General features: G+C 39.6%; 1 protein-coding gene across 1 annotated transcript in view; it reads left to right on the top strand.

Annotated features, from left to right (window-relative positions):
- The window catches only part of PAPPA (pappalysin 1), a 263,826-nt gene that overhangs the window by 40,626 nt on the left and 197,461 nt on the right, over positions 1 to 25,739 (top strand). The window contains exons 3-4 of the mRNA XM_056138647.1: positions 14,299 to 14,444; positions 19,322 to 19,615. Of these exons, the coding sequence (XP_055994622.1) occupies positions 14,299 to 14,444; positions 19,322 to 19,615 (440 nt within the window). The remainder of the gene's footprint in view (positions 1 to 14,298; positions 14,445 to 19,321; positions 19,616 to 25,739) is intronic.

Raw genomic sequence — 25,739 nt, 5'->3', positions numbered from 1 at the left:
AGCTGATTATGGTCAGGTTTCAGTCATACAGTGTTCCGACACCAGTGTACATTTCCTACCACCAATGTTCCTGGTTTCCTTACTGCCACCCTCCCCCTAGCCTGTCTTTGTAGCTGGCACTTTCCTTCTATCTCTGTCTCTGTCTCTTTCTTTCTCTGTTTCTGTCTCTCTTTGTTTCTGTCTTTCTCCACTTTGGAGAATTATGTGTTGCAATACAAGTACTGAAAAGTTATCATGTATGTTCCTTTACCTGTTTTCAGCATGCAGTTCTTATTCAGAATGATCATTCCCAACTATCTTTGTCATGGTGGTCCCTTCTCTATCCCAACTGCCTTCTCCCCCAGCATTTGAGGTAGGTTTCCAACTACGGACCAATCCTGGTCCTTGTTTCTACTGTCCATGGGTATTGGTCTCATATTATGGTGTTTTTTTTTAATATCCCACGAGCGAGTCCAGCCATTCCATATATGTTCCTCTCCTTCTGACTCATTTCACTCACCATGATATTCCCCCATGCTATACATTTATAAGCAAATTTTATAACTTCATTTTTCCTAACAGCAAAGAGAAGCAAATCAAAACAACAACGAGAGATCATCTCACACCTCAGAGACTGGCACACATTAAAAAAAAACAAACAAACAAGAAAATGAGAGCAACCAATGCTGGTACTGGAAGAAAGGGACTCTTCATTGTTGGTGGGAAATCTGACAGGTCCAGCCTTTTTTTGAAAACAACATGAGCATTCCTCAAAAAGCCAGAAATTGAGCTTCCATACAAACCAGCAATATACTTCTGGGAATATACCCTGGGTGCCCGAAAACACAGCAGAAAGGCTATCTGCATGTTGTGTTCATCAGAGCACTATTCACAATAGCCAGAATCTGAAAACAACCCAACTGTCCAAGAACAGATCACTGGTTAAAGAAACTGTGGTACATTTACACAATGGAATACTATGCAATGGAAGTATTTTAACCCCTTACTATCTCTCTGGCCCCCTCCTCCTCTTCTCTTCATTTCTTCCTTCTACTAGTCTTCTTCCTCCTCTTCCTCCTCCTCCTCCTCCTCCTCCTCCTCCTCCTCCTCCTCCTCCTCCTCCTCCTCCTCCTCTTCCTTCTTTAAAAAAGTTTTCAACTGGGGCCATGCTGTGGTTGCTGTTGTTTGGGCCCAAGTAGCATTACTGTAAAACTTTGGAAGAGAGTACACAACCTTAAAGCTGCCGGTCAGTCTCTCTGTTTCAGCTTTGTTCCCTGTGCTCCCACCCTCCCCATAATTTACGAGTTGCCATTACATGATTTGCGTTTCTTTATTGGGATATCACTCTTCCTGGGACAACTTATATAATGTATACTTCCTTCTGCCTTGTTATCTCTACTTCTGGAAAATATGCACAGCATCAAAAACTTTTTGCTGAAGGTACAGTAGGAAGGCCTAGTCCTCTTTTGCTGCAGATTTATACTGAGCTCCAAGAAAGACAATGAATGAGGCAATGACCCAGCCCATGCAGTGAGGATGGGTCTGCACTGAAAATAAGACTTGTGGGGTCTCATCTTCTATTCTCACGATATTTAAAATTCCTGTATTTCATATTATAGAAGCTGGCAATTTGAAACTGGGAATTTTTTTCCCTGTGGTATGGTTCTGTTTTTATCCATTATGCGTATTTTAAGACATTTTAGTACCAAAGAACCATAATAAATGCACTAAGGATCCAATATATAATACCCATCTTAAAGTGCTTTTCTTTGGGGGTGAAATTACATTGTATTACAGGCATTCAAAAAATGACAATGAGGTCGATGGTTTTAAAATTGTCTAATTTTTTTAAACTTCTAAATGAACCAAACATTATAAGGTTTATATGAGTTCTAAGGAGTGGTAATTTTGGGAAAGTTAGGGTAGTGTTTTTGATGGACAAAGTATACAGACAGGTTTCCAACATTAATAAGCTTTGTGGTGGCAGAAGAGTTCTGAGTGGAACAAAGGGGTTGGGGCAGAAGGGTGATGGTAGGTTGGCTCTGGGTTCATTGGGTTCATGCAGGTAGATGCCACAATTTGTTATTCAGATTGTAGATATCCTACAGTAGGGAATAATTCAACCATGCTTCAGCAGCTTATTAGCTATGCTTTCTTGGCCAAGTCCTCTAATCTCATTGCACCTCCTTTTCTCCCTCTATTGAAAGGGAATAATGATAATAGCTGACCACATGCATCATAGAATTACCTTAAAGGGCACATAAAATAATATCTAAGAAAAAGTTCTGGGAAGAGTTAACCAGCATGCAGATGAAAGAGGGCATTGTTATTTTTTCAGTAACTTTGTTCATTCTTTTCCAGTAATCACGTAAGAGAAATTGCTTGGAATTTTATAATCAGAATATCAGAGTTTATTTAACATGACTAATATTCATTAAAGCAATAACAGGAGTGGGGTCTGGTGTAGTGGAAAAATGATGTGTGTTGGAGACTGACCAGAGTTTGAATCTTGGTTCTAGTCTTTATTAACTGACTGACCTTGGCCTATTTCTTGAGAAAAGCTGCTGGTTTCTCATCTAGAAATTGGGTGAGAATAGCCATCAGGTGGCATGTCACAGAACGTGAGTGGAGTCATCTGTGGAAAGCACTTGGCACTGTGTGTGGCAGAGAGTTGGTACTGGAGAGATGTTTCCTGTCTTAAGTACACATGGATTTGCCTTATGCATTGTTTTACGGAGTCTGTCTTCCTGCAGGCTCATAAAAATGGTCTGGATGTAACTTCAGAACACACAGCAAAGGCATTTACCCAGATTACTTGCATTCTTAAAATGCTATCTCCCTCCTTCTCTACCCCCCAAACTGGCCACAGAATTGGTGTTTTAAAAGAAAAAGAAAAAGATAAAGACCACATAACTTGTCTGAAGCTCATTGAGATTGCAAAGTGAGCTTATTTTGAAAACGACCCAAATGTCTAACTGTGGTGGAGGATCTACTTCCACATGGAACCATCCCAAGCAGCTTTGAGGTTGAAATTGGTCCTAAGGAGTAGTAGGCCAGTTCGATTCAAGTCTTTTGTTTTCTTTACCTTTTCCAACTCATAGGCCTGCTGTGTTCATGCACAGACATAGACACCCTGTGTTCATCTGGTCTTATTTTCTCTGATTCTCTTACAGTTTCTCTCCTGCATTTCCCCTGAACAAAGTCCACCCTCATTCGTAGGTTCCTATCTGCCCTGCTGTGACCTTGCCCTTTGATTGCTGCAGAGAGGGGTGTGGGCAAGCAAAAGACTAGCTCATATGGAGAATTAAAGCAGTGCCCTGTGAGAACAGAGCTGGATCAGTTGAGTCTAGTACAAAAGCAGAAACTCAAAGTTAGGCACAAACTATTTGCATCAAGTCATAGAATAGTTCTATGAAGTGAAACAAGTCTTCACTTTGTCAAAGACTTGGTGAAATCCAGGATGAAAGCAACACCATGGACTGTAATGGGATTGACTTATGAAAGGTTTGCAACTTTCTTACACCTAAGGAATGGCGTCTGTCTCCACCCTACCCCTGAGCCAACTAGTAATAACCATCATAGTTGACCAGTGGCTTGCATTCTGTATACACTGTATACACTGGCCTTTGGACCAGTGGTTGAAAACCATTGGTGAAGAGGTTTTGCTGGAGTAACACCGAGATTACCTTTGAGAATAGCCCCCTGCATTAGTGAGCACTAGAAATTAACACATACACTGCAGATGTGTGTCATCAGAGAATTTTCCATCCCAGGGAACTGATGATTTCTTATTTATAATATTCCTAATTTTCAGTTCTCACTTAATCGTGAGAACCTTGGGACAGGTGTGGATGTTGAATAAACCCAATCACTTAATCTGAGGGGCCATTTATTCTGTCACCTATAGATTTCATTCCTGTACTCCAGGGTTTCTCAATCTCTTTCTGACCATGCTCAATGTTAACCATATTTCCTTTCTGTGCCCCTCGTCCTGCTGAATAGCTCTTCCTTCTCATACCTTGACCCGCTATTTATGTGAATTTGTACCTTTTAACCCTTTTCAGTATGCTGGGATTCCTCAGAGAGCCACCTGCCCTGGCTGAGAAACTCTGCTCTGCTCCAAACTCCAGAACATGCCTTATTCTAATGTCTTCATCTTCCTAGGAGAAAGCACCCAACACAAAGTTGATTCATTTCTAGCACAAAACTCAGATAAATATGAGATTTGAGGCTAGGACTCACTGGGAGTTTCTCCCATGTTCTAGGGAAGGAACTAGAAGCCAGAAGGGTCACACTCCCTTGGGCTCAGGACCATGCTGACCAGTGTAAGAGGTAGGACAATGCTGCTGTGATCCTTGCTTTAACAGACCACACCTCTCAATACTTCTCAATGAAAGCTGGAAATCCTCCTTTGGGTCCTCCAGGAAAGCTCCCCACTGTGTTGAAACCAAGGCGCTTATTCTACCACCCCTGTCCTGTGTACATTTCTAGCTCCTGTGGGAGTGCCACTGCCCCTGGGAGAACTCAGCAGGAACAATCGGTTTTTTTCCACACTGGCTTTGGCTGATTCAGCGTGTTCCTTTTCTCTTGTCCCCACACTGGTGACACTTGTGATAGCCTCAGCACTTGGTCAGTTGCCTGCCAGGCTAGGGATCAAAGAGGTGGTAGGGAGGGAAGAACTACTGCAGTGAATTTTGTGTTAGTGAAACATGGGTTCCTAAGTTGATGACAGCCCTGCGTGCAGACAAACACTGGGTGATTTCCACCTCCTGAGTGGGAAGCTCCATGCCTTCACTCTCACTTTCCAGAGACTCCACTCTCACTTTTTTGCAGCTGCCACAACCCAAGCTCACTCTCTGGGACTTCCACTCTCACTTTCTGGCACCTCTACAACCTCGCTCTCACTTTCTGGGCCATCCACTCTCACTTTCTGCAAACACAAACCTAGCATGTAAGCAGCGGTATTTTACTCCTGGCTTTGTTCACATAGGTCAGGCAGGCTGCTATCTCCGACATTTGTTTCTGTTTTTGGTGTGAAGGGCCCTTTCTGTCTCCTTCCCTCCCTGTTTCTCCTTCTCTTTCTCATGTGCAAGATTGTTTTGCTGGTGGAGGATGGGGAGATGATTGTCTCCATTGCAAACTTCTGGTGGTTGCAATTCCTGCCCACAGAGGGCAATGGTGGCTACAGCACAGCAGAGTGTCGCTGGCACTTACAGAGGGTGGAAGAGAGACAAGCTCTTTCCCATGGGGATTCATGATAGAAAAACAGAGCCTGTCTGTGGCTTGGCAAAGCAAGAGGACGGAAGTGACTAGCTCTTTCCAGTAACTTCCTAGCCAGCGTGGCGTAAGTCACTTACTTCTCTTACTTCATATTTTTTGTCTGCAAAATGGGGAGATTTAGATTATATCCAAATCTAAGATCTGTGCTTACTAGAAAATTTTCAAATCAGACATTGTAATCCTAATGATTCTAATCTTGTGAAGATGAGACTAGAGTAAAAATGGAGAGGGGAAAGGAATATTGAAAAACTGCAAATGGTGACATACAGGAACCACTGGGGACATCTAGGGAAATAAGAGATAGTCCATGCCTCCAAGTCTTTGCTAGTCCCTAAATCTAATGCAGTAGGGTAAGTTCAGAGTAGCAAGAAGGAACCATTATACTCTATGACAGGCTGAAAAAATTGTACTCACATTACCCAAGTCTCAGCTGAAGCTTAATGATGGTCCCCACCTAGAGCAGTCTGAGTGTCTGCTCTTTCAATTTCCCTGAGGCCCTGAATGTAGCATCCTCTTTCCAAAAATCAATTTTAATGTAATTCTACTTTCGACCGTCTCACATACGAGCTCATGCTTCTTAGCATTGTTTCTTCATGCTTGAACTCTTGGCTTATCACATGACCTTTGCAAAGCTGTTTAGAGAGCCATCTAGCAAGAGACCTAAACTAGGAGAAGTTGCTAGACTTGTTCAGGGTCACCCAGAGAGAGCTACATCTAGTGTAAGAACAGTTAAAGAACTGTGTTACTTGCTTAATGTTAGGTGATGTGTGTGGGTGTTTGAACTAAAATCAGAAGTTACCATATTGACACACTTGGCAGTGATGGTGTTTTTCTGGCTTTCCTAAATGTAATATTGTTTGATAATATGACTTACATGACCCAACCTTTAAGGGTCTAACTATTGAGCCTATGGAAATACCACTTGTATTTATCATACTTGGCTGCTGCAATTTATAAAATAGAGGTATTTGGTCTTTATTTAGCTGTACTTCAAGTTTAAAGTAAACCACAGAACTGCTCATGAGCTGTCTATTCTAGTAATACAAGGTAGCCAGTCGTATTATTTCACTGTCACTGTCACTGTCCTCCCATTGTTCATTGATTTGCTTGAGCGGGCCCAGTAACGTCTCCATTTTTGAGACTCGTTGTTACTGTATTTGGCATTCAAGAGTAGTGTCGGCACGATACTTTCGGTAGCTTGCCGGGCTCTCTGAGATGGGCGGAGGGATCAAACTCGGCTCAGTTGGACTGGCTGCACGCAAGGCAAATGCCCTACCGCTGTGATATCGCTCCAGCTTCTATTATTTATTGGCTTTAATTTTGACATTGTAAGAAGAGTGCAGGTGGTGGGGAGAGATTTCTCTGGGGTCTAGAACTTCAGAGCTATGAGATAAGAACAAGAGTTTGGTGTGAGATAGTCACTTTACTTTTAGGGTGTTTTGGAATACACCATCACACTTCCATCACACCTCCAGAACCCCCCCCCCCCCCACCGCCCCGTTTTGATTCTTTATGTTTAAGGGCCAAGAAACTTTGAATCTTTGGGGGTATCACAGTAAAGATTATAGGACACCCAGAAGAAATTTAAATCTTAAAAGTGTTCATGTTCACTGAACTCTACATGTATGTGTGTTTGTGTGTGTATGTGTGTGTTTGTGTACATGTAAACATCGATTATGTGCAAGCACAGGATATGAAGTGAAGTATAATAATGAACCTTTATCAACACCGGTATCATTTGGCCCTCAGTGAATTCCCTGCAGGTGGATAAGTGAATATGAATAAGTAAAGGAGGCCACATGGTGCTGAAGAACATGGGGGTTGGGGACTTGACTCACAGGGCTCAGTGTGGCTTTGAGGCTGACTCCTAAAGGACAAATAATGTTAACCAAGTGAGCACAGTAAGTGCTTGCCAGGAACCAGGTGTTCTGACAACTTTGCCTTCTGGCCTGGCAGTCTTTAAGTCATTTCTAAAAAGACAAATGAGAAAAATAAAAGCTGGGCAGTTCCTAGTGAAAGGTTATTCATTTTTAAATAGTGGTTTTTATTCTGAGTATTTTCATTTATACCTCTGCAATACCACTCCAGTATTTCTTATTAGAGTGTACGAGGGACATCATAAATGTGGGGAGAGGGAGGCTGGGAAGGGTTCACCTTTCTAATGCTTTATTTACTTTCGAAAAGAAAAAACATTTTGTCACCTTTTAAAAAAATGACCCAGTGAGAATATTGACTCATCCTGACTCTCTGAACTAGAACTTTTCTTCTTCTCTCATCTAAATCCACAGAATTCTCCATCCCACACATCTCCTGATCTCATTAGGAGGCTCCCTTGAAGAGAGCAGCAGGCCAGTAATTTTCCAAGGATTGACCTTACATGGGACCAAGAAGTAACCCATGGGAATTAAATCACCTGCTGGACTTAGAGTTTAGGTCAGCAGTAAGGAGATCTTTGGCCTCTAGAGTAAGAGACGAAATACTGGAGAAATATTCCAGTAGACCATATGAGAACAAAGACCCTTCACTTCGCTTTGTCTTACTCTCCTTCAAGTTCAACTTCTTTGTACCAATTGGCAACATATCAGTCTTTCTCAAATAGACTCATACCCATGCCCCATTCTGTGAATGATTGCAAATGCCTTCTCCTCCACTTTCTTCCCTCCTCTAGTTCATCTTTCATATTCCACTAGAAAGGAAAGAAAACTCAAGAGAAACTGGAATTTTCACCATAAAATCTGCCAGGGCATGTTCAGAGCTTTTATGCTACTTCCAATCCTTCCATAACCTCATCCCTACTTCCTAGTTTGGTCCTTGATGATGAGTCTTACTTCCTCTTCGGAAGGTGCTCCCTTGTTCCCAATTTCATGACCACTCCAAGTCTGCTCTTTTTATATTCTTTCAACAATCTACATTTTCTGGAACTCTTTACCATTTCTCCATTTTGACCATCCTTTGACCAATGGCCAGCCAAGATAGATCATTCTTGTGAAAATGTCAGTGCCATTTTAATTCCCCTTTATCCTGGAAGCTCTTGTTGCTCTGTTTTCTTGACATGAAATACCCCCTTTATCATACCACATCAAGAAAGAAAGTAAGACACTAATAGTTGAGGATTTGATTTGTAGCACTAACAGATTAGGGGCTGCATTCCACACTTGTTAGTGGAAGGAGAATTTTGGTATCACCTTATTGAGCTTCTGTTTCTCACCTATAAACTACTGATGTACAAATTTAACACATAAGGTTTTTGACAAACTTTAAAAAAGATAACTCCCTAAAGTACTTCAACGGTGCTAGTGAGTAATCAGCTACCCTGATGGTAGGCTTATTAGTAATATCACATTATGCTGTGATCATCTGTAATTTATCTTGTTTCCTCAATCAAATTCCTTACTATTTGATAGTGAGAAGGATATCTCCTACTATGCATACTAATTGTCTGCATAGTTTCTAGATTAAACCTTGTCTGTGATGGAGTTCTGTTAAATGTTGGGACTGAATGTAAAAGGTGGAATAAGTGGTTCAGAGGGAGAGAGGAAAGAATGAAGGGAGGCAGGCAGAAAACATTTTAAAAGAAAAACATTTAAAAATGAAGGAGTGATCCATTTTCAGTTTATCTTGGTGCAGTTATATTTTTTCTCAGACTCTGTGTCAAGTTTTGATGTAAAAACTATTATTTGGAAAACCAATCACTCAGGATTTTGAGAACTTAATAAACTGTTCAAATACATTTCCCCCCTCCTCTCACAGACAAGAGAGGCAGATTTAGGCATTTCTGACAATGAAACTAAGCAGGAAATCAAGTGCAGATCATCAGCACCCTTGGGATAAAGTACAAAATGCAGGTTTTAGAACTGGTCACAGCTTGGAGAAAGCTTGTTATTTGGAACAAGGATATGGATGCAATAAACATTCGGAGATTTATCTTGCTTTAATGACTTGCCTGGGGTGACTTTGATCTTTCTATCTGATAATCACTTTCAAATGGTCCAGTGTGTTCTGAAAATGGAATAGTGGTTCATGGACTTGTGATCCTCTTTGGGAATGACAGGCTGCAATCAGAATTTGGAAATAGGTATATATTTCAGGACTTGTCCCTTGAGTGGTAGAAACAGGGTAAGTGCCTGTGAAGAATAGAAATGCCTTGAAGAAGAGAAGTGATGGGAAGCAGGGTTCCCTGATAAAAGAAGCCACAGATATTGGGAGTAGAGGCCAGTTTCTTCTGGGGTGAGGGCTGTTCAATCCATCGACCATGTAACACCCATGAAATCGTGTAGTCTGGCCATGATCAGTAATAGAACAGACCTGGACATGAATATGTCTCGGGTATGGCCCACAGTGATGCTTTAAAAATCCAAATGTTCCTTGGCAAAAAAAAAAAAAAGTTTTCTTACCCCAACTAGCTCTGTGGCAAGCTCAATAAGAATTCATCTTCATTTTTTTCTTTTTTTGCATGTGTGGAACTCTTCTGACACTTTCTCATGCATTACCTTATGGAGGTTTTATATTCCTTTTATTGGGTTGAATGTCTTATTCCTATTCTACAGAGAAGTTCTGAAAGATCAAATCACTTCCCCATAGGACCTCTTGGTAGAAAAGGGAAGCTCTGATTCCCAGTCTCATTTAAGAGGGTTTTTTTTTCTTTAGTGCTCTACTACTTTGTTCCTTAAGCCTCAAATATTTGTTCCCAACCTCTCCTTGGGATATAATCCACTCTCGGCCATGGTATATCTTCATAAATTAAGAGATTGGGCACCATCTTAAAACTAACCCACATCACAGAGAAACTAGGGAGGGGGAGTTAAACATTCCACTTGTCCAGCCACCCCTCCATCCCCCCCCCCCCCGCATTCTCTATTTTTCACTGAGTGAAAATAGATTCCTGAACAGGCCAGGTTTTTTTTTTTTTTTTTTTGGCTACACAGAGTGCTAAGGAATTACTCCTGGCAGTGCTTGTGGCACCATATGGGATGCCAGGGATTGAACCTGGCTCAGCTGCATGCAAAGCAAGTGCCCTACCTGCTGTGCTATTGCTCTGGCCCCCAAGGATAGGCCAGTCTTATCTGACTTCGCTGTGAGCCTGACCTCTGACCTACCCTCCTTCAACTCAGCGAGCCCTTGGATCATGCTTCTAGAGTCTGAAAAATCTGAGCCTCCCATGATTTCATTTAAGGGATTTGTTGTTATTGTTGTTCTGTATTTTGAATGTAGTTTCCATTTGCTTCTCTTCCAATAAAACAGGCCCTGACAGCCCTCTCATTGAGATTATTACAGACTTGTACCATCTTAGGCCAGTGCATTTAGGAAATATGTTGTTGGCACTCACCAGTGAGAGAGATGCATAAAGAAAATATTCTAATGACAGTTGAGTTAAGAGAGCTTTGATCTCCCTCCAGAACTGTTCTCATGGCTTTGAAATGCAATTCTGGCAGAGAGGTAAAGTCTGGGTGCCTTGGCACTCTGGGACTGGGGCCCCTGAAACCGACATTCCAGGGACTAGCAACCTTCCTAGTAGAATCCAGGTGCATGGGCTCTGCAGCAGGGAAAGAAAACAGACAGAGAGATACCTCTCCTGAGAGGCAGTGTGGGAAGAAGATCTAAGTTTGGAGCAGCTTTGCAACTTAATTGACCATTTTCCAAATTATATTGGTTGTGCTGTTATTTAGTCTTTGACAAAGGCAGGAATGGTGTGTGGGGGGAATGTACTATAGTCAAATATATTTTGGAGAACTACTTCATGTATTCATGTATTCATGCTTTGACCCCATTTCACATATTGGAGGCCCTGAAAATTCTTGCAATTAAAAAAAATTGTGTTTTTGATCACTAAACAGAGCATATCCCAAGCCCATTTGACTTGGAATCTCTTTTCCTTGAAAATTCCATCTCCTTCTTGTGCAGCAAACTGCACATAGACTGTGACTGGGAAAACTTCCTTTAGTTCACATACTAATTAAGTAGACGGGGATGTTGAGCTACAGGCTGATCAGAGTGTGGTGGCAATAGAGCAGAATGGCCAGCGTAAGGTGGGTAGGGCTGGAATCCATCCCACACACGACTCACCAAGCCATGCCCCCTTACAGTTTCGTCCACCTGAGGGAGAGGCCAATCAGTTAACTAATCGATGATAAACTTTTGCCACATATAGGCTTCTGAGCAGAGTTTGAAGCCATGGCCCTTTTTTGTGGAAAGTGCTGCTCAAAGAAATTCTGGGCTTCTTTATGCTTTTGTACTCCTTCCAAGCTCATAGAGTTAGTAAAAGTGAGGTGGTGAGAAGTGTTGGCCACAGCTAGATTTGCACTTGACCCTGTTATTACTTATACAATGCAATCTCACCATCCCCATTTATTCATCTATAAAATGGAGATAAATAATAAGAATATTTAAATATTTTTGAGGTTTCACTCATGCCAACTCCGCACGGCAGAGCCTAGCAAGCTACCATGATATATTTGATATGCCAAACACAATAATGACAAGTCTCACAATGTTACTGGGCCCGCTTGAGCAAATCGATGAACAACAGGAGGACAGTGCTACAGTGCTACTCATGCCAACTATTATTGTAAGGTTTTTAGACTTAATATCCCAAATATTCTGAACAGTTCCATGCAGAAAGTATCAATATTTAGCTTTGTGTATGAAGAAACTGGACACAAAATGTTAACTAAATTGATTGGAGTGACCCCAATACCTAGAGGAATAACTAGATTCAAACTCTGGACCCTGGGGCTTGAAAATGAAGTCTTACCTGATACATGTAGTTATCTGCTGCATGGCTGCAATATTGCATGGAAATGTGACAACATATGCAGGAGCTTAATCAGTGTTGCCTTTTTTCTTTTCTTCTCTAATCATAGACCAGACTGATCAAATTATGTATGATACTTCCAGTCTTAAAGGCTGAAGGTGGGATCTTGGGGAAAAACATTGAAAGATTTGGGTGATTAAAAAATTTTAACTTATCCAAAGAAGATTTGGGATCAATATCTGTGCTTTATAAGGTTTAAAAAAATTAGTTAAACCTAGATGAACCTGAGGTTTTTCAATGTCCCTTCCCACAATCCAGCTTTCTTCCTCCCATAATATCAGGTATTCAGGTTTTCATGATTTCCTCATCCCCTAAATCCCTGAGTTCCAGAGTTCCATATTGACATAGGGAGCGATATGATGAAAAATAAGGCATCCTAGTGGATATTGGCAATACAAAGTGGGAAACTCAAGAGAGACAGGAGACTGAAAGGGGAGGCAGTATCTTTTAGGTCATGAATTGGAATATCATACATTTCAACTTGTATTTTATTCTTTAGATAAGAGGAACTCATTCTATGACCCCAGGAGGGAAAGAGAATGGAGGCATCATTATATGCTCTACTAGATGGGGGCAGAACCGCTATATAGAAATGGCATTATATAAAAGGAAAAACACTTCTAACTAGTTGGGTGAATTTAACAAATTCTGAAACTTATTTAAACCTCTGCTTACCTCTCTGGAAAATGGAGATGATAAGACATATACCTTGGTGTTCTTTAGAAGATTAAAGGAGATGAGCCATGTGAAGCCTGGTCACATAGAATGGTCCCACAAACATTTAATTATAATTATTCATATAGAGTCATATGTACAACATCAAGCTGTCTGCTGGTTTAGTCATTTTTTAAATTTGTCCATTGTTTCATTTCTTACCCTACCCATGGAATGGTTATCACAAGGTCCCTAAAGTCCATGATGGTGGTCAAAAATGGCATATTTGGGAAGCATAAGAAGGAGCAAGGTTCTTTTCTGTATTTTGAGTGTGAGACATTGAAACACTCATGAATTACTCTTGGTGGTGCCCAGGGGACCATATGGGATGCCAGGATCAAACCCAGGTCTGCTGTGTACAAGGCAAGAGCCCTACCCACTGTATTACTGCTTGGTCTCTACATTATTATTTATTGAGTATCTATGATGTCCCAGATTTTGTCAAAAGACGTTTTTCTCAACATGTGCTTGCTCCTTACATGTAAGCTGAAAATAGTAACATGGGGTATTCATGCACTTTTTAGTCATGTCAGTCTACAATGGCAGTTACCTCAAATAAAATCTTTCTCTAGTGTATTTTGCAGATAAGAACGTTCATACAAAATGGAGAATAATTTATGGGAAGGTTTATGATGGTGTACTGAAAAAGTATATACGTTTATAAGATACACAGAATTGAATTTGAAACCCAGTTCTGCAAGTTTTTAAATAACCTCAAGCACATGCTACTTATCTTTCAAAGTTGTTAGCGAGATAAAGTAGACCTCCAGGACTGTGGATATTACTTAAAGAGATGATATATAACTTTTGCGTGTGGAAGCCCAGGATTTGATACCCAGCACTAATGTTCCCTCAGCACTTCTGGGTGTCCTTACCCCAAATAGCCCAGGGTCTGCAGAAAATGTAAAGGAGAGGTAAAGAAGAAACTAATAGTAGAACACAGGCTATTTATTTTTCGGTGTGTGTTCTTAATTTATGCCAACATAATGTGGCCCTGTCATCAAGTCAATATAGTCCTTGGGGAAACTGATTTTGGGGGGCCATAACTGGTGGTGCTAAAATATTTTAGGGGAGACACATCAGGTATTGCTTAGGGCTCAATTCCTGATTCCTCCAGAATTGCTTCTGATGGTGCTTAGGGAACTGCTGGGCATTAACTCAGGTCATCTGTGTGCTAGGCAAATGCCCTATCTGCTGTACTATCTCTCTGGACCAGCGATATAAAATTTGGTTTTAGATTCATGTAAATTCTAAATTAAACTATCTGTAGGCTGGGAAACTTTGGAAAGTCTCTCAAACTCACAAGGATTTAGTTGTCTTATCTATAAAACAAGATCTTCTTCCAAATTGGTCTTTTTATTATTAGGTGCATAGATACAGTAATAATTATAAACTGATGAGCAATTTGCCTGGCACATAGTTGAATTGTAATTGAGAAGTACCTATTATTTTAATAATATCATTTTAAGAATATGGTAACCACCAAGGGTTTAAAATTTTTTTTTCTATTACAGAGCATACTTGGATGTTAATGAGTTGAAGAACATTCTTAGATTGGATGGATCAACACATCTCAACATCTTCTTTGCAAACTCATCAGAAGAGGAATTGGCAGGAGTTGCAACGTGGCCTTGGGACAAAGAAGCCCTAATGCACTTGGGTAAGAACTAGGACTTTCTGTGGGAAGAAACACTATGTTCACAGAAACAGGTTTATTAGTGATGGTGATGATGGTTATGATGATGTATGTTATTGTGATTCTGGTAGTAGTAGTGGCTAGCAATCTATCAGTTTTTAATTTATAAAACTCCTTCTAAATCCTTATCTCATTTCCAATTCATGTTTGAATTTTAAGTATCCAACTCTTTGTACTTACTGCTTTCTTCTCATGTCCCATACCTCTTCATTCATGCAAATATTTTCTCAGCCTGGTAACCACATTGTGCTGGCATAGCCAATTATGGGTTGGCTTGAAAGACACCAAGAAATCAAGAGAAAGTCAGTTTGTAAGAACTCCATGTTCCTTCATGTTCCACCCACCAACAATACCAAGAATTCTTCTTACATACAAATTGTGAATATTCATAAACAAGGCACATGTTTATACAAACCAATCACCAAAAGTCAGAAATGACAATGGTTTCTGAACCAGGTCCTGTAAGTAAACATTGTAGTTCTTTAATTTTGATTCTTTTCATACTTTCTTCCAGTAGACATATATGTGTAGACATTCATTTTGAACTGCATATTTGAAATTATAGCATAGATGCAATTTTATCTTCTTTTTAAATTTAATATTATGCTATCTACATTTTTGTGTGTGTTGCAATGGTATTTGTGATTATGTTCCAACCAAAACTTTCCACTTAACATCATAAGAAAAGAGTTTCTCTCTGGGTGATTTTCATCTCTCATAAGATGATAATTTTAATAGTCACATAATATTCCATGAGTAAAGATGCTATAGTTATTAAACCATTCTCCCCTTGATTACTTAAAAGAATGGAGCCTGATGAACGTCTGAGAATAGTAGGACTCTGCAGTGACTGTGGTGGGAGTTTTCTCAGGCCTGCCTTGTCTCCAGAGATATACCAAAAATATACCAAAAATCATGAACTACTTTCAATCTTTAGCATGTAAAATAAGAAAGACTCTGTTACTTCAAGTTAATGAAGTTGGTCTGAACTCCTCCCAGACTGCTCTTATTCCTCAATTGTTTTTGAAGAAAATGAAACCACCGTGTGTGTGTGTGTGTGTGTGTGTTTGTGTGTGTGTGTGTACAGGTAGATTAAAGTAGAGGTAGTCTAATAGTCTAGTGGTTATTAGCTAGGGAGATTTTATCCTCTAGGAAACATTTGTCAATATTTAGAGAGATGTTTTCATTATTTCAAATGGGAGAATATTTACTGGTATCAAATAGTAGAGGTTATTGATGTGGCTGAATCTTTTTTAAATTTTATATATTTATTTATTTTTGTTTCTGAGTCACACCCAGTTTATTAATTTTTTTATTTTCCTTTTTGGGTCACACTCAGCAATGCTCAGGGGTTACTCCTGGCTTTGCACTCAGGAATTACTCCTGGCAGTGCTCAGGGGACCATATGGGATGCCAGGGATCAAACCCAGGTCAGCTGTGTGCAAGGCAAATGCCCTACCCACTGTGCTATCACTTTAGCCCCTGAATCTTTTATAATGTCCATAATAGTTGTCCAATCTAAAACCCGAATAATGCTAAAGTTGAGAAATCCTGAGATAGCTGATAGATGAGTAGACAGCGCAGACTAACAAATAGATTGGGGTTGGGCAAAAAATAATGCATATCTTGGGCCAACATGAAGAGGATCACCCTGTCACATCTCTTGTATGTGATATCACATGCCACATGTGATGTATGGGAACCGTGGAAGCCCAGAGCCAGATACATAGATGTTCTTAGTAGCAATTTAATTTGGCAGTATGTCCTTAGGTAAGTATCTTTCTTTCCCAAGTATAAATTTCTAGTGTTTTTAAATTAGCTGATTAAAGGCAAGACTCTTAGCACAAAAATGCTATCTTATTAGAAAAGCATCTGAAAGGCCATGATAGAGTCCAAGCAGGCTTGAACAGCAGACTTCTGAAGTTGGAGAAAATATGCCCCTGATAATTCCATGAATTTCATAGCCTGGCTCAGGACCAGGAATACAGAGGCTATAAATTCATCACATGTTATAGTATTTCAGGATGATGTCAGGCTCAAGCTATTTTACCTTTTAAGAGGAGCGATGAAATGAAACTCAAGCTCTGTGTTGTTGCTCTGTGGAAAAAGACAGATTTGGAGAGGATGATGTAAAATATACAGGGATGATCTGAACATTAATTCAATAGTCTTGTCAGTATTTCTAGACAGCCCATGGATTCTTGCTCCCTGTCAGTGTTGAAGCTTCATAGAGAACCAGAGAATCAGTGACAATAAATGATGATGTTTAATGTAGAGCTAAGCAGAGATGCAAAATCACTTGCCCAAGATCATGCAGCTGTATGTGACTGAATTGTTGCGTAGATTGTAACTCAGGTCAGCCTTATTCTAGCTGCCTCCCACTCTGGTGCCTCCTTATCCTGAGATATGTTGATTATGAACAATTCCTCTGCAGTAGTTTCAATTATGCCTAATTTACTTGAAGCCTATTTATGAATATGTGCATATTTATTTAAAAATGAACTATATCTATATACACATATACGTCCTTTAAAAAAAAACACTTTTTGTGCTGTTATGGCAAGATCCCAGGATAAAAAGCCTTGGGTGAGGAGGAGATTATATTTCTATCATGATTGACAGAAAATAATTGAGAGAGATTTCCTATCTTAATTTCTCTTCCTCTTTGCCTCTGTATGTACCCACTCATACGCATACAAACACATGCAAACACACTCTCTCACACATCTTTATCTTGGTGCTAGAAGGCTCTGAGCAGTTCAGAATTAATAGAGTTCATGAGCCCCATGACTGAGCCAGCTAACCCTTCTGGAGATTCATTCCAAGATAGAACTCTCCCAATGCCTATTCTGGACTTGCCAGTACAAATCAGGAGGGCCCTGCCTCCTTATTTTTCTTGGTTAAAGCTTTGATTCACACTAAAAGTCACTACTTGCAAGGTGCTCAGACTCACACTCTAGGTTTGTTTTACACATGTATGGATGTTAACTATTTCTCTGTTAACCTTTATTTACAGCTCCAGTGAGCACAGAACTATAGTGTCCTCTGATTCCACCAAGATTTTCCCATCTGTCTCTCTAGGAGAAGCAATGTTGGATCTTTTTTTTTTCCATTTTAGATCACACCTGGCAATGCTCAGGGGTTACTCCTGACTATGTGCTCAGGAATCACTTCTGGCTGTGCTTAGGGGACAATGTGGATGCCAGGGATCAAACCTGGGTTGACCACATGAAAGGCCAACACCCTCCCCACTGCACTATCTCTCTGGTCACAATATTGGATCTTTTAAGACCATTGTATCTCAGACCAGATTTCACACACAGTTCATCAGGAGTGCTTGTTAAAGTCCAGACTCTGGGTCTGTGGGTCTGTGGTTAAGGGCAGAGATTTTGCATTTCTTATAACCTTGTGAGTGATACATTACTAGTTGTTAAGTCACACTTGAAGAGCCAAGTAGTTAGACAGTAAGACAATTGTTGTATGTCAGGTCTACTCTAGCTGCTTTCATGTGATTACACCTCACCATACATTTTTAGTTGTGTCAGCAGTCAACAAATAGTCTGCATACATTTATGGAGATGCCATACTCCAAAACCCTGTGGTAGGTGTGAGCTGTAGAACTCAAAGTAAGGGCCCTGGATTTGGAACCCAAGGATATTGAGTTCAAATTCCAGCTTCAAATAAAAATTGTCCAGTAATACAAACCTATGGACTCTGACAGCAGAGTTGACATTATCATTTGGGGGTTGAAGAGGAAAGGGGTAAACTAGAAGAAACCTAGGAAAGAAGTGGAAGGATATCGGCACCTTGGTGATGGGTATGATGTAGTAAGGTTGTACACCAGAACATCAAAATTGACACTATTATAAGCCATGTTACTGCAATAATAATCATAATAGTAATTCCAGTTCTATACTTAACCAACTCGATCTTAGACTTTTCTGTGAATCAGGATCTCTTTCATTGTGTTGTGAGATTATTGTGATACTCATAGAAGGCTCAAAAAATTTTATATTAATATATTTATACTATAAATATTTGTAAATGTACATGCATATTTTCATAATGTATACATTATATGGATATTCATAATGTTTTATATTTATTTTTATTTTATTTTTATTTTTTAATGAATCACCATGAAGTACAGTTATATAGACTTACAAACTTTCCTGCTTACATTTCAGTCATACAATGATTGAGTACCCATACCTCCACCAGTGCCTGTTAATGTTTTATATTTATATTTATATATTAAAACGCCCCCAAAGCATTGACTAGTGTTATAAGTTATAAAGTTGAGCACAATTTGGCACCAACTTTCACCAGAGTACTCATAGAGGATAAAGATGAACCGATGGGATTCTGAGATACTGATTTTCCAGCTCAATGTCACAGAATTAGTAGAGGCAAAATGAGAATTAGATACTAAGGTATCTGACCCTGAGGGCTTTATTTAGCTAAGAGTACCTGGAGTATATGTAAACTAGGGCATGACTTAGTGTTTAAGTAAAAGGGTGCAGCAGAAATATTTGCCAGCCAAATAACGTCCTCGAATTCTAGTCATACCTCTTCTTTTAAGTGTTTTGAATTGCCTTGGGTAAGTAACTTCTTTAGGCATTGATGTTTTCATCTTCAAAATGAAGGGGTTACATAAAATGACTTTAGAGATTCCTTTCTACTCAATCAATGAGTCATGTCACAAGTTGTAACAGCCCTCAGGACAGTGGAATAGAAGGGTGGAGAAGATTGTGGTTACTTTGGATAGCACCCAGTTGATTGGTTTGGTGCAGAAAGCCCAGTGCTCAGCTTGCCTAATGCTCTGAATTTCCCTCTTGCAGGTGGCATTGTCTTAAATCCATCATTTTATGGCACTCCTGGACACACCCATACCATGATCCATGAAATTGGTCACAGCTTGGGCCTCTATCACATCTTCCGTGGCATCTCAGAAATCCAGTCTTGCAGCGATCCCTGTATGGAGACAGAGCCTTCCCTTGAGACTGGAGACCTCTGCAGTGATACCAACCCTGCCCCCAAACACAAATTCTGCGGTGACCCCGGGCCAGGGAATGACACCTGTGGCTTTCAAAGCTTCTTTGATACGCCTTACAACAACTTCATGAGCTATGCAGGTAGGACCCTGTGCTCTGCAATATCATGGGCTGGATATCTGTCACATGTCACTTCAAATCAGTTTTAGAGTAACCTGGAACTAGCTGTTTGTCTTTTCTAAGTTGTCTTCATCCCAGTAGTTTGTCAACCTGAACAAATAGAAGCTGGCTTTAGGAAACTGTCTAGGACCAGAAATCCAGAAAGCTGGATAGAAAAACCTAACTGCTAGTAGGTAGCCTAATCTCTTTGGGTCTATCCCATTCCCTCTTTGGATCTCACTTTTCCCAAGACAGTGGAATCTTTAGATTTATCTTTAAGAGGCCTCCTAGATTTGCAACTTAAATTTTCTAAGTGGGAGCATACCAAGGTTTGTTTTGTTTTGTTTAAAAAAACAACAACAACATGAAATCCTTATATTTTTCTCTACTGCTAGCCCCTTTCTGATGATAAAACACACACACACACACACACACACACATACACTACTGCTAGTCCCCTTCTGAAGATAAAACACACACACATACACACAAACACACACATAAATGCTTTGCCTTTGCCAATACAAAACTATTATGTAAGGTCAGGTATGTTGCATAGGGTCTATCAATTCCTTTTCTATATGCTCAGTTTAAGGATTCATTCTTGAAATTCTAGGATGTCCTAGAATTAAGGATTTTAGCATTAGAAAGACCACTTTGAGCCTGTACGTCATTGGTAATTTGGAACAAGATGTGCCTTCAAGAGTGGTGATACCTCTGAATTGTTGTTCCTTCAAGCTAGAAAATAAAAAGCATAAAATAAGCTTTGAAAAATCACACGTTAACCCCGCATCAAAATCTATGGACCTGAAGAGATAGCTCTGTGGAATGAGTACATGATTTGTAACTTGGAAGGATCTGCTTGATTCCTAGAACCACAAGGTCCCCTAAACACCACAGGAGCAATCCCTAAATACAGAGTAGCACTTTAGCATTGCCAGGGTGCCACCCGAAACAAAATAAAACACAACAAAATTTTCAAAAGCTGTTCCATATCCCATTGAAATGTCTTCTGGAGTAGAACTAGCAAGTTATATAGAGGCAAAGATTTTCCCTAACACATAACTATGTACTCAGAGCTAGACACTAGCCTGGTAATTAATAAATGTTTTTTGGAAGAGAAGGGGGGAAGAAGAAAAAATGGAAAGGAAAGAGACAGACAGGGAAGGAGTAACTACAGCCTCTTGTAACAGTAATATGAAATAGATTCTATTCAATTACAGTATTTTCTATTTGTAATAAATTTTTGTGGATTGTAAAAGACTTAACTACCCCCATTTCATTTAATCTCACAATCTATAGGGTTAAAATTATCTTCATTTTACAATGACAAGACTGATACTTACTGAAGTCATTATATCCAGGGCACACAAGTAATCCTAACCCTTTATTCTCTTATACTTTGGTGCCACTCTTGAAAGAGACAGAACAGGGGCATGAAAAGTGGAATAACCTGGTTGGCTTTGACCTGTGTTCTGCAAAGATGCCTCAGAGGGTGACCCTGAACAGGTTTGTAGAAATGACTGAGCAGCTTCTCTCCTTGGACCTCTAGGACTCTCTTCCTGTTCTTTTTCATTTAATTTTTGCTAAGGTTTTGCCTAAGGTTGCATTTGAAGAGAAGATTTCATCCCTAACATTCAGAATTGAGATGATTCCTACTGGACTTTTTTTGCTTTTCACTGGATCATGGTCTCTGGAAATATCTCTAGTTGAAAGCACATACAGTCCAAATTTGATGTTTCTTAGGGGTTAATAATAGACACTTCTAGCATTGTAAAGCGTCTTTAGGTTTGAGATTTCTAAAAGGAACCAGAGTGCTGGGCATTTTCTCAAATGCAGATTCCCACTGTTCCCCCATTCCCAGCAAAGTCGATGTTTCTCATCCGGTACCCTGTCCTCTCACACAGCCTTGCTTACGTTCCATTTCTATAGCACCTTTTCTTGGCCAGCTCAACATACATGAAAAATAAACAATAACATGATTTTGGAAATTTGCAGGCCTCTTAGGAGCCTAGGAACTGTGACTAGCTACTAGACCCCCATAAACCAAAAATTTGTGTGTGTGTGTTCCCCTGTACAGATCTAAAGAGTGATTGATTTACTGATGTTTTTTAAAGGAACCCCTAAGCTCAGTGACCCATTAAAAGCAGAACTAATTCACTGAGCTACCATAACAAACTTAAACCCGCAAAAGCATATTCAAGGCGACCACGAGCTTTGAAATGTTTGTTTTCCTTAGGATCTCTGATAGATGAGGTGACAAAAGCAGCTGGATGAAATTCAAAATACAGACCAGGGTCGGGTTCTCAGGGCTGGGGAGAGTCATGCACTGGATCTCTGCAGTTAAAGCAAGAAGTTAGAGACATTCCCCAGGCAATGGCTTTCTTCCTGGGTGCCTCTCACTTGAGTCTCATCATTGAGATACTGTTACATCTTCAATACCCAAGTTGGAGTGCAGTGCAGTGCTGTCCAAGAGAACTTTCTGCAAAGATGGACTTGTTCTTCTTCATGTCCAGTATGGTAGCCATTAGTCATATGTGAGTATCATGGTCTCAGAATAAAAGTAATGAGATAGAAGGCTGAATTATCTTATCATGACTTTGGATAACATGATTTATCAGAATTAATATGATAATTACCCTAAATCATGTTAATTCATTCAAATCAAAGTAGCCACTCATGACCAGTGGCTACCATATTTCTCAACACTGACCTATAGTAATTGTTGAGAGTTCATGATATGATGGACCCTTGTGAAACACTTTTTGAGTTTCTCTCAAGGATGATCCTCCAGATGGCCTCATTCTTAAAACAACTTAATACAGTAGATTATCATCATTTTGCAAATGTGTAGAAAGCTGAAGTAACTTGCCCAGCCTCACACAACTGAAACAAGACAATCCTTTTTTACTTAAGAATATTGTGTCCTTAATTAATAATAAGGCTTCCTTTTTCATCCTGGCTATGTGGAAATGGTCTTAAAAGCATCATCAAACATATAATAGGGACAAGAATATGTCAGCACCAGCAAATAGTACTACATCAGCTGCATTATGGGTTCTGCTTTTTTGAAAATAATTGTTCATGAGAAGTCATCAAGATCACCCTCTTTCTCCAGTCTATAGGAGTAAAATTCTTGTTACCACTTTTCTGTGAGTCAGGGTACATACTTCTTGACCCAAGAGTCCCACCCTCAGAAATATAGGCTTATGAAATAAACCAGTTTATAAAGTTAAAAACAATCATAAACACTGTTCTTAGCAGTCCTCATGATTCAAGCGAGCAGTTACTATTTGCCTAGCATAAGAGAAAGGTACCTATATGTGTAAAAAATTAAAATTTGCGTACAATTTCAAAAAAGAGAATAGATTGCTGATATAAATCATAAGGCATCCTGTGAGAGCAATATGTGGTTCCTAAAATGTTGTAGGTGATAACTTGGTGGGTCCAGTCAGATGTCAGATCAGCATAGTGATTCAAAATATGAAGTCTGGGCTTGGGTATTGAAATTGAAAGTTCCTATACTCTTGGGGAATGAGTGTTTCCTGCCTTTAACCCTCGACATGTTCATTTTCTCTGAGCTGTCATTACATCTTCAATGCCTAAGAATTAGCACACCTATCTACTTTCTAGAGGGTAGATACAAGTTATTAACTTGGAACTGTCCTTGGTACCATAATTTAACTCACTCCATGATGATTAGTGGGATTGTTAATTCTTAAATGTGAACATAGTTGCAGAACCTTACGTACCTTGTTAGGTGTGATATATATTTTTATTTATACATTATATATACTTGTATATTACTGCATCTGCGTGTGAGAATAAGGATTATAGAAATTTACTCTAGATGTCTACGTTTATGTATATACAGATATAAATACATACCAAATAATAATTTATTATATCTAAGTAATGAGTTTATGGTGACACTTATTTTGTTGTGGCATTTTGGATACTTATTCCAAATGTTCTACAATGAATATCTATTGCTATTTTTTAAACAATGATAAAGCAGGAATTTTTATAAAAGATAACTCAGCTGTCTGTGCACTAGACATAAGTTAGCTTGTTAAGTGGTTTCTGTGTTTAGGAGACAAGTGGCAGTGTTATTTCCTATTTTACAGTAGATTAAACTGTCAGTGGTCAGCATTTTACCTTTGAATCCATGAAAAGTGGGAGCACTGAGCTGCTGGCCTCCTAGCAACAGATAGGAATGCATTCAGTATGAGCAAGCCCAGAGTACTGCTCAGTAGCTTGGGGACTAATGCAGCCTCCCACAGTGTGAAAAGCCCACGAATTCTATCTGATTTATGGACAAGAGTTGGACAGAATAACAAAATGGACTTGTTATCCCTGGTACCCAGAATCAAGTGACCACACATGCCAGGAAAGCAGAAACCAAAAGTGGCTGACTCTAGATATTTATTAACTGAATTCGTTATTAGTGGAAACCTTTTGGTACCTCAACCAAGATTCTGATAATAGTAAAGTATCTGAATGATGCTCCTTGGGCAAAAGTGTCCACTTTTTAGACTTGAGTTTTCAAGTTCCCCTATATGCTTGTGCCCCTACTGGACATTATCTGGTAGTTTCAAAATAATTTTCAATCTGCAAACATAGTAAAGGTTAAATAAATTTTTAACTCGTAAAATAAAAATTCACTTATTTTGGAGGTGAAAATTCAAAATGCATCAGAAAGTATAGGGAACAAACATTTGTGTTTTCTTCTTTGTTTATGGACCTCTCAGCTCATTGAATCTCATGGCAGTTCTATGCAATAAAGTTGTTTTTAAATATTTACAATTTGTATGTGAGAGAACGAAAGTTCAGTGTTACTACTTCTTTCTTTGAGAAGTGACTAATAGGTATTCTATTCTGTGTTTGTGCCTTGAGATACACAGCCACTCTTCTATTGTTAGTTGTAGTTTTTTTCTAATATTTTTTTGCCATTAAGAATGATGGAAAACATTCAATAGGACTGGAGGGAGAGCTCAGAGGTCAAAGTATATGCCTTGCATGTGGCTGATCCTGGTTCAGTCCCAGCACTACCTGATCCCTCAAGTATCTCTGTGTAGCCCTGAGGCCCCAGAGTAAGCTGGGTTGGCCTTGATAATCCCCAGGACCACAGTGCTCAAGCAACATCAGTCCTAAGACCCACATCTTGAATCACTGGCCCAGTTGTCTGAAAATCTCCAGGAGAGTTCTCAAGGCCTAGTGGGCACTGCTTTATGGGCTCTGCCACCCAAAACAAAATAAAACATGTTTACACATATTTTTCTGCATGTTTGTCATTAGTCTCTATGGAATTTCTAACTATAATATTACTAGATCAAATAAAAATTAATATCATATATTCTGTATTTGCTAGCTTCCATAATTTCTAAAACCCCACAGAACACAAACACACATATACACAAACACACATACAAACAGTCACATAGGTACTCACACAGGCACTATTCCCAATCATACGGCAGTGAGCATTTACCATGGGTCTTCGTAACCAACTTCCTGTAGTGACATTCTGAGATGAGCCCCTGTATTCCCATCACAATAGACACTTTACAAATAAGAAACTGAAGCACTGGAGGCATGAAGTCACTTTCTTGTTGGAACCAGTTCTTTTCTACTCCCACATTACTCTTGGGCATGCTTCTTTGGAATTTTTCCTTCTATATCTATGTAATAAGTGGCTTTTCCAAAACTTTAAGAATAAATAGTAGAGTTCACAGAAACAAAGAGGAATACCCAGTTATATGACCCTTCTCAGATTGAAATGTTTGGACTCTGTTCTTTTAGCCACCAGGAGTCATAAGTTGTTGGTCTCTAATATGTTGGCAGCACTTGGACGTGAGAAACATTGATATGACCCATCACTTTTGTGCAAGGCTTGCTAAAGGACAACAAGCCCTTCTGCTCCCTCCAAATGCTTGAAAACTGCCCTGCCCGGGTGTTAGAAAAGAAACTGAAAAATTACTTAAGGGATAAAAAACAGATTCTGCATATAACCTCCTTGACCCCATGTACCTTCTCTGTGCTTTATTCTCAAGAAGATGCCCAATTTCCCAGTACCTGCCCAAATTTATATTATGCCTATTGGATA

The sequence above is a fragment of the Sorex fumeus genome, unplaced genomic scaffold (assembly GCF_029834395.1).
Source record: "Sorex fumeus unplaced genomic scaffold, SorFum_2.1 ptg000129l, whole genome shotgun sequence".
In the NCBI taxonomy this organism is placed as follows: Eukaryota; Metazoa; Chordata; class Mammalia; order Eulipotyphla; family Soricidae; genus Sorex; species Sorex fumeus.
Note: the sequence above shows the minus strand (reverse complement) of the source record. Positions and strands in the feature narration are given on the sequence as shown.